Source organism: Elgaria multicarinata, chromosome 14, assembly GCF_023053635.1.
Source record: "Elgaria multicarinata webbii isolate HBS135686 ecotype San Diego chromosome 14, rElgMul1.1.pri, whole genome shotgun sequence".
Lineage (NCBI taxonomy): Eukaryota > Metazoa > Chordata > Lepidosauria > Squamata > Anguidae > Elgaria > Elgaria multicarinata.
This window is the reverse complement of record NC_086184.1, coordinates 4,006,875-4,021,802: the sequence shown is the minus strand read 5'-3', so window position 1 is coordinate 4,021,802 and position 14,928 is coordinate 4,006,875. Positions and strand designations below refer to the sequence as shown.

Below are 14,928 nucleotides of genomic sequence, written 5' to 3'. Positions count from 1 at the left end.
ACCAGGCCTCCCAATCCCAACTAACTTGCTGCACTAAGCATGCTTCTGCTGGGGCGTTTTGTGTGTGTGTGTGTGTGTTTTGGCCATGTTTTGTCCTACAGAATCGAAGGAACAAATGCCCTTATCAGCAGTTCTCACAAGGTATAAAGAAGCACTTTTATCTGCCTGCCTTCACTAATCTAGAGCAAGCCCAATGTCTGTTTTTTTCCCTCCCCCTTAATTTTCTGAGTTGAATGCATTTGTGGCGTCAGCAGAAGTGTGCGAAACCAACGGCGAGCGGTACGTTTTCTAAAGAAAACGCACTCACGCACACACACTCCTTATGTACACTTAAACTAGTGTGTTTATCAGTAGATCGGCACAAAGATTTCAAGTTACCAACACTCCCGATAGAAAAATAAAACATCCAAACTTCCTAAGTCCAAGCTAAACGTTTTTCTCTGCAGGGCGCCTCAGGCTCCCGTGGAAAACTCCCATCCTTCCACGGAGGGCAATGTCATGTCCGAAAGAGCCGTAAGTGGATGTGGAAAGGAGGGGAGGGGTGCACATCTTCCGTGGCCCAGCCGACCTCCATCGTTGACCTTGCTTCACCCACGTGCAGCTGGCACGGCTTTGGCATCTGCTCCCTCCTTGAGTGCCAGCCAAGATCCTGACCAGGAACACGAAGGTGCTGCTTCCTGGAGACGGTGCAAGGAGTACAGCCGGCAACTAACATGCCATTACTCAGTGTCTCTGCCAAGCGACTCTGGTAATTAACACAGGCAACTTCACATGGTCCGTTCCAGGCCATAGCCGCCGCTCCCAGCTGGCTGGCTGTAAATAGCTCGCAAATTACCAAAGACCCTCCCTGACCCTTTATTCTAGAATGATACTACCAGGTGGCTGTAGAGACACTCCAAGGGGCTTCCACTCACTTTTTCTAGACCCTGGTGTGAGGGTCCCTTGAAGGAAGTGGAGTAAGGCAGTTTTCAGTGCCTTAACTTAGCGGTTGTGGGAGTTATAATCCAAAACATCTACGCCTGTATCTAGACTAATAAATCTGGAGACAACTCAGAATCACAAATGCAATACCAGATGTACTATCCCCCCAAAAACACAGAGAGAGAGAGAGAGAGAGAGAGAGAGAGAGAGAGAGAGAGAGAGATCTTTTAGTATGCTTGGACCACCCTCATTAGTATAAAACATCTTGGAAAGGCATGTATATGTAGGAGAAAACTGTGAGCTTGGCTTCCTGAGTTGTTGGGGTGTTCTGTTTTTATAGAAGTCCCCGTAGAAGAGACTAATGGATGTGTATCATCAGTTACAGCAGCCTTTCTCAACCTGGGGCGCTCCAGATGTGTTGGACTGCATCTCCCAGAATGCCCCAGCCAGAGCTGGCTGGGGCATTCTGGGAGTTGTAGTCCAACACATCTGGAGCGCCCCAGGTTGAGAAAGGCTGAGTTACAGTATCTTGAAATGAAACTGACATGTTTGTGACTTCAGAATTGTCATTTATTCAGTTCTTAAAACATTTAATATAAGAAGTTTAGAGTGGATTCCTGCACTGAGCGGAGGGTTGGACTTGATGGCCTTATAGGCCCCTTCCAACTCTACTATTCTATGATTCTGTGGTGTCCTGGCATGTGGGGAACAGCTCATAGCTGAGGGGTAGAAACAGAAGGCCCCAGGTACATCTCCACTTAAAGGATCTCAGGTAACTGCGCTTGGAGAGACCTCTCTCTACCTGTCTGAGACCTGAAGAGGTGCCGCTCGTCAGAACAGAATTAGACAATACCGCAGCCTTGGCCAACTAGGTGCCCTCCGGGTGGGTTGGACTGCAACTCCCATCATTCCCAGTAGGGGAAGGCTGCAAGACTGGGTATCCAGAGAAATGGCGCCGGAGTGCAGCGTCTCTCCTGCGCTCCGGATTCCAGAGTGGTGTAGACTTTGCGATGGAGGGCAGAGAGGCAGCGGCAAGGAACTGAATTGGTCCCTACCTTGGTCACCACACTCCTGCTCCCATCTCACTTTTAAACTGTCCATAAGAGGGCCACAGGGGTGGAATCGCTGAATAAAGCAGCTGTTGCATGTGAACACATGGCCCCAGGCTCCTGGTGCTGTTGCCAGAGCAGAAGCCGCCGCCGGGTCCCAGTGGCCCATCGCTAACCCCCCATCCCCAGTGCCAGCATTCCTCAGCGAATGGAGCTCCTGGCTTGTCCTTGAGAATTCGCTTTTCCCTCCTGCGACTTCTCAGGGAGAGCAGCTGAAGGAGGGAAGCTCTAGTTTCCCCAAGCCGGGGTTCCATGCTCCAGAGGGCCTGCCGGCATAGAACAGGCCTGGAAAGTTGCGGGGGGCGGAGGGAGAGGGAGAGGGAGAGAGAGAGAGAGAGAGAGAGAGAGAGAGAGAGAGAGACGCCTCCTCTAGGAATGCTGCACCTCCCAACCGGGGAGGATATTAAACTCCCAGGAGGTGGCATCCAGCCAGGTCCGGCTTTGGGACACCGAAAGCACAGGCGTGGCCTCCTTTGACCCCAGCCGGCAAGTCATTGATTGTAGGGAGAAAAGAGAACGGGCTGAAACATTTGGGTTCAGTCTTAGGAGCTGGAAGAGCTTGCATCTGTGCCAGGAAAACCCTGGCAGGAGCTGCAAGGGACCTCCAGAATTCCCTTCCAGGAGGACCTTGGCATGGGGAAGGCCCTGTGCTCTTAAGGACCGCGATGAGGACGACCATTAGGCTGACGGCGAATCCCCTTTAAGGCTGTTTAGGGTATTTGGAGCCCTGCTCCAAGTCAACTGTAAAACTGCCTTCTGCCTTTTTAAAATGCCCTCTCTGCTTATATAAAGCCGACAGCAAACATTATCTGGCTCTCAGATGGAGGAACAGCTCAATTTGGGGGGGTCCCCAAACATTTTGAGCCAGGGTCAGTGAGCACATTTTGGGTTTGAGAGAGTGTTGTGGGTGCTCTCACAAAATGGCTGCCACGGGGGGGGGGTCATCCCCATTCTGCCACTGCGGTCACAAAACCCTCCCCTCCCAGAAGGCAAAGCGTTGAGACGGAAGGGGGAATTACTTGCCCAAGTACCCAAGAACAAGCCAGAGGTGAGGGTGGAGCTCCAAAGTGCAACACCCCTCTTTCGAACACTGGCGAAGGTGGCGCCAGAGAGCAGCGCTGTGCTCTGCAGCACGCGTGCCCACCCTCCAAGTTAAAAACAAACAAAATTAATATTAATACCCTAAGAAACAAAATAAGAAACAAAATTTTAATATCCTAAGAAACTCAGGAGGGACAAGCAGCCTGGCAGGGCCCGTGCCACCATGTCAGGACTACAACTCCCAGCATCCCCTCACAGGGGATGATGGGAGTTGTAGTCCAACACCTCCAGAGGGCGCCTTAGTATGTTAGCAGCTCGTCTGCATCTCTCCTCTCCCCAGAAGCGAAACAACTCTTCACGCAGCCTGGTTTTTTTTGTGTACACACACACACACGCGCAGGCACATATTACGGACATTCTACTACCGGGGGGGGTACCTCTTCGCCTGTGCGCAATGCACACTCGCGCGCACTCCGGGCTGAAATGACACGCGCAATGCTTACTTGTAGCTGTTTGGGCGGCACCATCCACATCTAAGCCAGCCCTGTGATCCTGAGCAGGTCCGTTCCCTGCAGCTGCGGTCTCCGTGGCTCCCGGCGGGCGCTGGGTGGGGTCGCTGGCAACTAGTTTCAGAGCAGGTGCCTCTAGTGGAAAGGCTGACGTCTGGAAGGAAAGAAGGAGAGGAAGGACGTGAGGGCTGGAGGACCAATCCCCCATCTCTCTCTCTCTCACACACACACACAAACACGACCCAGCAGCAGCTCAGACCTCTGGGAAGAAAGGCGAAATTGATTTTTCCCCCCTGTGATTTTAGGTGGCAATTGAAAGGAGCAGCGCTGTCCAGTGAAGGGGTTTACTCTCCATTGCGCTGGGGGACCCCATGCCATTGGTGTGCTGGGCCAAAGGCAAAAGAAGTGGGGCTAAATGATCAAAAAAATGCCAATGTATTTAAGCTCAAAGCTCTTGCTGCCTTAGGAGAGGCTTTTCAGAATGGACCAAAACTGCACGAAAGCCATTTGGAGATGCACAAAGGACTGACAGTTGTGGGGAAAGGGGCCTGGCCACTCGGGAAACCACAGAGGGCTGGACTGGGAACCTAGCAGAGCTAGGTTTGGCTTCCGCATCCCTGAACCCGACAATGAAAACTTTTGAGCATGATCTGGGCGAAAGAGCATGAATCGAAGCACGTCTCTTAACCATTTGCGAGGCGCCGCCTGGCCTTCTGCTGGATCTGCATCTCTCAACGCTCATCGAACTTCGGATTCACATTGATGCGGAACCAGTTTGTGCAACCGGGATCCCAGCACGGTGCAATCGTGCCATGCATCATTGGCACCGGCTTGTCACCATTAGCCAACTAAGGGCTGGTCTTGCCCAGTCCTCGGACTCCGGACACGGTGTACTTGTTTCTCAATGAACATCTACTTCTCAAATACACAGTCCAGCTCAAAACTCGTTTTGAGCCTGGATTGAAAAGAGGCCAGTCTGAGTGGGCTCAGCCGGAAGGAGAAAAAACATGTGAACCTGGAAGGAGGGGGGATTCTCCTGCACCAGACAGCACTTGGCCGAAGACACGTAACTTGTGCTGTGACCCCCACCTCCCCGTCCCACCTCGGGCCTTCCAAAGCCACGGTGGCCCTGGTGCTCAGCCATCGGGACAGCGAGAAACCCCAATCCTGCCTTTCAGGACTTTAAGGATCAAAGGGAGAGTGTGTTGCAGCCAAACAACTCTCTTGTGCACCTCACCCAGTCCTGGGTTTCACCTTGTCCAAAGCCAATTTGCATCTAACACAATGGCAACCTTTTATTCCTCCTGTGTGTGTGTGTGTGTGTGAATGTGAACCACACAAGAATGTAGTCCTGGACGAAAGGGTAAGCGTTGCAGGGTTCTCAGCTTTCTTCCTTTTTTAAAAGGGTGTTGATGGTGATTTAGGTTACATAACGCCCGCGCTTCCAGGGAAACCTTCGCTCCAGCTATTCTATCAATCAATATGTTTATTGCGCAATCCACAGATCATTGCAACACATACAAACTTGACATTTTGCTATGCTATACATGATAAAAATTACATATGGTTAAAAATTACAGAGCTATCAAAAACGTAACATGCGTTACCAAAAGGATAGTAAGATAGGAGCACAGCGGACATACAGAAACCTTTAATTGCTTCTCAATGACATTTCATTTATATCTCTGAATCTTTATAACAACACACTCCAATTGTCTCTAAAAACTTTGCTCTACATCTATTAGCTTTCACTGCAAATAGTGCAACCCGTTGACCAGCTATTCTAGAACTGACACATTGCTCCAACCCCACCACCTTCTTAGAGGGAATCCAAAACCAATGTACAGGTGAGCCCTTCATAGCCCTTCACGGTGGAGGATGTGAAAGCAAACTCCTGCCATGCCACGAGAGCCATGCAAGTGAAAAGTGGGGTCTCCCCCTTCTTCCTGTCCATCACCTCTCCCTTCCTCCCTCTTCAATTTATGAGCGGCACAGCCTTTGAGTTGATATGCAGAACAGATTTATTTTTTTTTAACGTTGATCCAACCCACCCACCCCCTTCTCCCAGGATTAGTCCTCTAAAATCAGGGCAGCTAAATAAGATGAATGGCTTGTGTGAACTCCGTCGCAAAGCTCTCAGGTTCAATGAGGCACACATACGAGCAACGGCGTATAAATCTACCATTTGTTTCCTGGAACACTTTAATTTATGGGGCCCATATGGTGATGCCCCGTGCGCAAACCGCTCACGCTCAACAAATCCCACAAGACTTGGAATGGCATCGCTCACGGACTCCCAACTGGCAGCGTTCCATCCTCAGCTGCCCGGGCCCGGCACGGATCTGGGACACGGGGAAGAGACCCTGGGATGAGGAGGAGAGCTCTAGAAGGGTCTGGGTGATCCTGTGGTTCTCCCGGAGGACTTGGTAAGGGATTGGCGGTTGGGTGGAATTCCCGGCCTGCTTGCTCGTCTCTTGTGCAGCCGTTCATAGAAAGTGATCCTCTTCTCATGAGTGGGGTGAGAGCTTCCTGTCCTTGAAAGCGGAGGGGAAGTGTACCAGCCTCTACTTTAACTGGAGAGCAAGCAGTAGACATCCTTCATTTAGAACTTGCCTTTCTTTGCTGGTGGAACAGAAAGCGGCGTACCTGGGACCCCCAAGCAACCACAGAACACACCCAGACATGCTCAGCTTCAGCCCTGTGGCGTACTATCAGCTTCGGCTGATATGCCAGCTGTGCCCCTTCCTAGAGTTAGAAGACCTAGAGAGGGTAGTGCATGGGCTGGTAACTTCGAGGCTCGGCTTCTGCAATGCGCTCAACATAGGGCTACCTTTGTGCCTATTCGGGAAATTCAACTAGTTCAAAATATGGCAGCCAGGCTGGTCACTGCTACACCTAGGCGTGACCATATTACACCAGTTTTAAAATCTCTTCACTGGCTACCAAGTAGTTTCTGAGCAAAGACATGAGAGCACTCTTCAAATACTTAAAAGGCTGTCACACAGAGGAGGGCCAGGATCTCTTCTCGATCCTCCCAGAGTGCAGGACATGGAATAGCATGCTCAAATTAAAGGAAGCCAGATTCCAGCTGGACATCAGGAAAAACTTCCAGACTGTTAGAGCAGTACGACAATGGAACCAGTTACCTAGGGAGGTTGTGGGCTCTCCCACACTAGAGGCCTTCAAGAGGCAGCTGGACAACCATGTGTCAGGGATGCTTTAGGGTGGATTCCTGCATTGAGCAGGGGGTTGGACTCGATGGCCTTGTAGGCCCCTTCCAACTCTACTATTCTATGATTCTATGAAGTATAAAGTGTTGGTTATCACCTTTAAAGCCCTACATGGTTTGGGTCCAGGCTACCTGCAGGATCGCCTTCTCCCATACAATCCGCCCCGCACACTCAGGTCCTCTGGGAAGAATCTACTTCAGCTAGCAAAAACTAGATTAACAACTGTTACCCAGAGGACCTTCTCTTCTGCTGCTCCCAGTCTGTGGAATGGCCTGCCGGAGGAGACTCGTCAACTTAACAGTCTACTAGCATTCAAGAAAGCTATAAAGACTGATCTCTTCCGGCAGGCCTTTCCAGTGGAATTTTAAGATTTTTTAGAGTGATTTAGGATTTTTTTAGGATGTTTTTAACAATGTATATTACGTTTTAATTCAGTTTTATGTATTGTCTCCTTTATTGTTGTTCCCTGCCTCGATCAAAGTGGGGAGGCAGGTAAGAAATGCTATTATTATTATTATTATTATTATTATTATTATTATTATTACATCACACGCCTGCTGCAATCCATAGCCGTGGCCTCAGTTCGTGCGCAAGGTTTGATACTGAAAAGGCTTTCTCAGGGAATCCTGCAAAGGGACCCTTTGCTGCACAGGTTTTGAGCTCTGTACTTCTGTACTGAACCGAGCCAAAAGCCCACTGTGTGAAATGCTCCACTTTGGGTCGAGGTCATAACCATTTACTTGCTGGAAAGCCTGCCTACGCGGAGCAAGCGTCAGACGGGATCCCAACTCTGCCGGGAGCCTCCGGGAATCGCTCCCTCAGCCCTCCAAAGAGGAATGTCAAAACCTCAGCGTCCCCGAAACACACAAACCTCGTCACTTTTAAGCAAAAATCACAAAGACAAAACAAGTTTCTAGCCATTAAGGTTTGAAAGCGAAGGCAAGCTTCAAAGCGTGTGGGCAACAGCTGGAGAAGTCTCGGAAGACGGAAGAAAGGGGTGAATTGCAGACTACATCAATTCCTGGTGCAGAATTGACTCAGCCCTACCTGGATGACCTAGCCAGCTTTTTCCATCTTGGCCTCTCTCCCATAAGAGAGGTGTTGGGAAGTCATTTAAGGTAAGCTTTGGGAGAGATTTCAGCTGTTAAGGAAATGAGTCAGTTGCAGGTTACCCAGGGTTTAGTGGGAAGGGAAGGGACGAACGAAGCTTCAAAAGGCACAAGTTTTCAGCAGGCTACCTGGAACTGAAGGCCCTCCTGCCTTGCAGAAAAGCAGGTGCCGTATCTCACTGGGAGCGGACGGGATGCGTGCTTGAGAAGTTATCCGCGCTGTAACGTGCGGCAGGCATGTCAATGTGTAATTAGGGAGTTAATAGCGATCCGGGCTATGATTTATCCGGCTCAGAGTGGGTGGCATGCTTGTTGCTAGCAAGGCAAGCTATTAAAAGGAGGCACAGGCAGAGAGCAGAGGCTCTGCGATCTCTCAGCACGACGTGTCCTACAGGTTTAGCGCAAGACGAACGGGACACGCGAGAGAACGTTAGGTTGGGATGCGGCAGAAGGAGGGTTCAGAGGAAAACAGCATCAGCAGCACCGTGAAATCCCAAAATCACTTCTCACCATCACAAGCAACAACGAAAAGGCTCTTGGGCCTAAAGTCCAGCCGTAAAAGCCCTGAACAGGTAAGCGTGAATACCTGGAACAAAGCTGCAAAACCTTAGTGTCTGTTAGTGTCTCAGATTAATGCAGGGGTGGGGGACTTGTGGCCCTCCAGATGTTTTGGGTTACAACTTCCATCATCCCTTACTACTGGTTATGCTGGCTATGGCTGATGGGAGTTGTAGGCCAAAACATCCAGAGGGGCATAAGTTTCCTGCCTTTTCATTAAGTCCGGGAATTGGGTAAGCGACCTGTTCTGGGTGAGGTGGCGCTCCCTCTGAAGGAGCAGGTACGTAGCTTGGGAGTACTCCTAGATCCATCATTGTCACTAGAGGCCCAGGTGGACTCTGTGGCACGGAGTACTTGGGGTCACCTTCGGCTGATCCGCCAGCTACGGCCTTTCCTGGACAGGGACAACCTAGCCACAGTAGTGCATGCACTGGTGACTTCCCTATTAGACTACTGCAATGCACTCTACGTGGGGCTGCCCTTGAAGACGACGCGGAAGTTGCAGCTAGTGCAAAATGCAGCAGCTAGACTGCTGGTGGGTACAGCTTACAGAGACCACATAACACTGGTCTTAAAGGAACTGCACTGGCTGCCTATATGCTTCTGGACAGAATTCAAGGTGATGGTAATGACGTTTAAAGCCCTAAATGGCTTGGGACCTCGATACTTGAGGGAGCGCTTCTCCTTATATATGCCTGCCCAAGACCTTAGATCTGTTGGAGGAGCCCTTCTCCGCATCCCACCAATGCAACATATACATTATGATGGGACAAGGGAGAGGGCTTTCTCTGTGGTGGCCCCCCGACTGTGGAATGCCCTCCCCTTGGAGGCCCGACTGGCGCCAACGTTGATTGCATTTCAATGCCAAGTAAAATCATGGCTTTTTCCTTTGATGGTTAAACTCACTGGCACATTGTTTTAACTGTTTTAATTGCATCTATTGCTTTTAAATTATATCTTGTTTGTTTTATACTGTATGTTTTTATCTGTACGCCGCCCTGAGATCTTAGTGATATAGGGCGGGATATAAATACTTTAAATAAATAAATAAATAAATAAACGGCTGGCCCACACCATTCATAGGAAGAGAGCCATCAGTCCACTTTACATCAGCCTTCCCCAACCTGGTGCCCTCCAGTTGTTTCAGACTTCAACTCCCATGAACCCCAGCCAACATGGCCAATAGTCATGAATGCTGGGAGTTGAAGTCCAAAAGCTCTGGAGGGCACCAGCTTGGGGAAATCTGCCCTCCGCCAGGGGTGGGCAGAAACTATATCTCCAGATGCTTTGGACGTCACCTCCAGGTATTCCTGACCATTGGTCATGTTGGCAGGCAGAGGTGGCTGAGAGTTCCAAACATCTGGAGATCCACCCCTGCTCTGCACCACAGCACTTCTACATTGCATTTTTTAATTCATTACGCCTTTCCTTCAAAGAGCAAGAAGCAGTGTGCATGGTTCCTCCTCCTTTGAAGGATTCTGTGAGGACCCCCCATGCTTTTCAACAGATGCAGACTCTGCTGGGAACCCCCCCCCCCCCCCGCTGCATACCCCACGCTGGAAAAGGCCAAACCCAGAGGCCACAATCACGTCCTCACTTCAGGCAAGAATCCATCCCAGCTTTTAACTTGTGCCCTTATCTGGGACGGCTGCCAATCTGTTTACTAAGATTTGGGAGGATCAACCACACATCTCTGCTTCCGCCTCTAGCCAGAATGCTGGAAAACACAGGGTGGATTTCTGCACCTCAGCTAACCAGACCTGTTCCAGCAAGCCCCAGGGCGAGGATTTTCCTCCGAGCGTTTTCCCCAGAATTGTGAGGACGAGAAGAAAACGTTCTTGGAGGCTTGCCATTCCTCCATCACCAAAGCATACAAAGAAGGATGTGTGGCCCAGTAGCGCTCCCTACTAAAGCTGCATTTGATGCAGCCCGGGCGCGGTAATTGCTCGTGATCTGAAGACATCATGTTTTCTGGCTGCATACATCAGGGTAGGCCCCCGCAGAGACCCTGGGGAAGCAGCGCCTGATGAGAAGTAATGCGAGAGGAAGTGAGACAGGAGCAAGAGAGAAGCAAACAGTTCCTCAGACTGCCTACCGCTACTGCTGGCTGTTGACCGGCTGTCACCTGCAGCAGGTCCACCACTGGCTGAGCTGCTGAGGATGCCACGGAATACTCATGAGCATTCTAACTGCGAGGATGCCACGGAATATTCATGAGCATTCTAACTGCTCAAGATGACCATGTCAGCCGAAGAACAGGTAAAAGGAAGACCTCCTTCATGCAGCCCATAGTCAAACTATGGAATTCGCTACCGCAAAGTGTAGTGGCGGCCATCAATTTGGATGGCTTTAAAAGGGGGTTAGACAAATCCCTTGAGAAGGCTACAAAGGCTACTCGTCTGGATTTCTCTCTGTTGCCACCGGCATCAGAGGCAGTATGCCAAGGTACGCAAGTTGCTGGGGAACATGGGCAGGAGGGTGCTGCTGCACTCATGTCCTGCTCGTGGGTTTCCTCTAGCAGCTGGTTGGCCACTGTGTGAACAGAACACTAGACTAGATGGACCCTTGGTCTGATCCAACATGGTTCTTCTTATATTCTCCACCCCATGCATAATTCTGTACAGCTCTATTATGTCTCCCCTTTCCTCCAAGCCTGCAAAGTAGGTAGTCCGCCCCTGGGCTGCAGCCCTCTCCCTTTGATCTGGACTAAGGAGGGAACGCTTTTTGCTGCCCATTTCCTAATTTAATACTTATTTCACATCCACAATGTACCAGATGCTGTATGAGACACAGAGGTGACACAATCCCTGCCCAGGGAGGCAGATGGCGCATCAAGACTGAAGGTGGGGTGAAGTAGGTAGGGGGACGCATCTGAAGGAAAGTGAGCTGCCTCCCAGATTTTCCAAAGGAAGTTGGACAGACATTGGCTAGAATGCTTCATTTCCTGAGACAGAGGCTACGAGACACTGGGCCTGTTCAGAAGACACCTTAAACCATGGCTTTAACGACTGTGGTTAAGCCAGAAAGCCAGGCTGTGTTCAGAAGACTCCTTAAACCGTGGCTTTAACGACTGTGGTTAAGCCAGAAAGCCAGGCTGTGTTCAGAAGACTCCTTAAACCACGGCTTTAACCATGGTGAATAAGGCTTTTTGCTTTATTCAACATGGTTAAAGCCATGGTTTAAGGTGTCTTCTGAACACAGCCTGGCTTTCTGGTTTAACCACCATGGTTAGAGCCGTGGTTTAAGGAGTCTTCTGAACAGGCCCACAATAACCCAGGAGCCCTCAACCATTTGGGGCTGGTGGAGAAAGAGTGCCCTGGGTGCTCTCACAAAATGCCTGCCATGGGACTGGGGCGTGCCCATTCATAAAATGGGCACATCCCATCACAAATGACTGCTTTCCCAGAAGGCAAATTGGTGAGACTAAAAGAAAAGTAACTTTCCCAAGAACTGGATGACAAGGCAGAGGTGGGGCCCAACCTTCAAACCACACGACCACTCTTTAAACTACAGTGTTCTGCCCCAACAACCATTTTGCAAAAGGCGAACTGATGATGCTCAGAGGAACAGTAACGCACACACCCCACATCCCCCCCCAAAATTACATTTACATCCGGCTATTGGGTGGTACATTTCTATACCACCCAATAGCCGGAGCTCTCTGGGCGGTTCACGAAGGGCCTCAAACCCTCCTTCCACCAAGTGATGCTGGGGCCTGTTCCCTCAGATGGAAGGCGCTGGACTTCAAAGGCGCCACATCACCAAGGGATGACGTTTAGGAGGCATTAGGGAAACGTAACCCCAGCACAACCGCGTGCGGCCTCCTCTTTTTAATGTAGTCTTTGGAGAACACAAAAGCAATTCCGGAGGTGGGGGAGGGACACAGAAGCTATTCTGTGCTTCTCCTTCTTTGCACTCTCTTCATTCTCCAGCCCGCCCACCCACCCACCCCCCTCCCCGCTTGCTATCTGTCAGAAAATCATCCCCGTTACACAGATAAGAAATAATTGATGCAAAGGAGCCATCTGTTTGCAAATGCGAAGTATCTGCTCAATTAAGAGGGATCTGTCCAGCCAGATAAAGCGTCTCTCCATCCCCTCGTGGAAGAGAAGTGCCTCCTCGCCCTGACCATGTCCTCAAAGTCTCACAACCAATTAGTGCCCCATCCGAGTGATCTGGGCGCTAACTTGTTATCTAGTACCCCTTGGCATTTTTGCAGGGGCGTGCGTGCGTGCGTGCATGCGTGGGATTGCTGGAAGTAGTGGTGTCAGGCTTTCCTACCAGGGCGCAACGCAGCATCAAAGTCAAACTGGTGCTTTTAGGGAGAGGGGAGGAACCGCTTCACCTGCCATGCCCTGCCACAGACAAGACACCTGAGGCAACGAAAAGTAGGGAGCAGAAAAGGCTCCTGGGAGTCTTGCAGAAGAGTCGCTTCCCCGAACCACCACCCAAGCTTAAAGCACACAAGGATTGTCAGCGTCAGAGAACTCCAGGAGGCCACAGAGGATCAGGTGACGTCACTTCCTCGGAAAACGCATACAGGTCAGAGCAGCAGATGGCATATCGATTCCCTTGCCAGGTCGCGAGTCAAAAAGACAAAAGATTCTCAGGCGGGTGAATCTGACGCTGATGTCGCTAACGCGGAGAGATTGAGCTGTCAGCCGGCCCGGATGCATTAGCAAGTCCCCCTGACACGGGCAGTACGTTACTCGAGAGTTGGCCGGCCTATTAACATCGCCCCATCCCTGTCAGGCGGTCCTACAGGGGAAGATGTCAGCTTCACTCCGGGGTGACGAAAGGCACTGTTATTTAATTATTGAGAGAGAGAGAAAGAGGGAGAAATTACACACCTAAAAAAACCAAACCTCTGCAGATAGAAAGCTCCATCCGACGAGCGTTTTCTTGCACGCTCGTTACTGGGCACTCACGGATTCCTCGGAGGTCGCTCACATGACGTTTTCTGCCTCTCCGCCCCTTCTGGTCTTCCTTGCCCACAAGAAAAACCAGAAAACTACGAAATATTTTTTAAACCGAAGTTGCTGCTTTCTCCTGCTGCGTGTGGGAGAAGCAGTGTGTTCACAACGAGGGCCTCGGGCCCCTTGTTTACTTCCTGTTTGAAAAGAGGAAGTAACTGAGTGTCCTCGGAGAAGCGGCCAGCGCTTCTTCCAAGGTGTGATGGAGCTTTAAGAAAGACTGCACTGATCTGAAAGGTTCCCTCATCAGAAGGAAAGAGATAGAAAAAAGCCATCCAGGCCCAAAGTCGAAACTCAAGATCAGAGGCTCTGTGTCACCCTATTCCAGAGTTCCACAACCGAGTGTCCTCCTGGTGTGCTGGACTGCAACTCCTATCGTTCCCAACCACATGGGAACTGCAGTCCAACACACCTAGGGGAGGGGTCAAGATAGGGAAGGCTGTATTACACCTTCATATCAGGCTCACATAACCAGAAATAAAAAGGTTCTTCGGAACAAGGCGTAACAAGGATGCAGAGAGACATGCAAAGTTTTATGCAAAACACCCAAGAGGAGTAAAAGCCCTAAAGTTAAATAATACGGTTTTGAAATGGACTTTAAACAAACCATAATCGATCGGTGGGATTTGCTAGCTCAAGATCTGGAGATGGCTTTAAAAGGGGAATTAGACAAACGCGTGGCGGAAAAGGCCAATAATGATAGTTGTATATTACCTCCAATACCAGAGGCAGTTCACTGGGGAACGTCAGCGAGAGGATGTTATACTGCAAGAGAAGAGGGTGCATAGCTTTGCTGGATTTCACCTTCTTTGAAAGAGACAGACCAGGATAAGCACTCCAACATCACAGAACTGCCAGAAGAAATAATTTCTAAAAGGGCCACTGCTCCCAAGGCATCTTGGGATACGGGAATAGCTGCCGTGCTTGGAGTAGCAAGGAATTTTGGAGGGGCCGGGTGGGCGCACTGGGAAAATCCCAGGGGCACAATCGATCGGGATGGAGAGGCGGGTTAGAAATTTTAAAAAATAAATAAGGGCTTTTCTTTTTAGGGATCAAGTGTCCCGCATCACCAGTGCCTCAGCCCTCATTGGCCCTCTGCCGGTTGATCATAGAATCATAGAATAGCAGAGTTGGAAGGGGCCTACAAGGCCATCGAGTCCAACCCCCTGCTCAATGCAGGAATCTACCCTAAAGCATCCCTGACAGGTGGTTGTCCAGCTGCCTCTTGAAGGCCTCTAGTGTGGGGGGCCACCACCTCCCTAGGTAACTGATTCCATTGTTGTACTGCTCTAACAGTCAGGAAGTTTTTCCTGATGTCCAGCTGGAATCTGGCTTCCTTTCACTTGAGCCCGTTATTCCGTGTCCTGCACTCTGGGAGGATCGAGAAGAGATCCTGGCCCTCCTCTGTGTGACAACCTTTCCAGTATTTGAAGAGTGCTCTCATGTCTCCCCTCCATCTTCTCTTCTCCAGGCTAAAC

The 14,928-nt window shown here is 50.4% G+C and overlaps 1 protein-coding gene across 2 annotated transcripts in view; it reads right to left on the bottom strand.

Moving 5' to 3' along the window:
* The window catches only part of GSE1 (Gse1 coiled-coil protein), a 402,911-nt gene that overhangs the window by 275,822 nt on the left and 112,161 nt on the right, over nucleotides 1-14,928 (bottom strand). For both annotated transcript variants that reach the window (XM_063141042.1, XM_063141043.1), the window contains exon 2: nucleotides 3,575-3,734. In XM_063141042.1, the coding sequence (XP_062997112.1) occupies nucleotides 3,575-3,734 (160 nt within the window). The remainder of the gene's footprint in view (nucleotides 1-3,574; nucleotides 3,735-14,928) is intronic.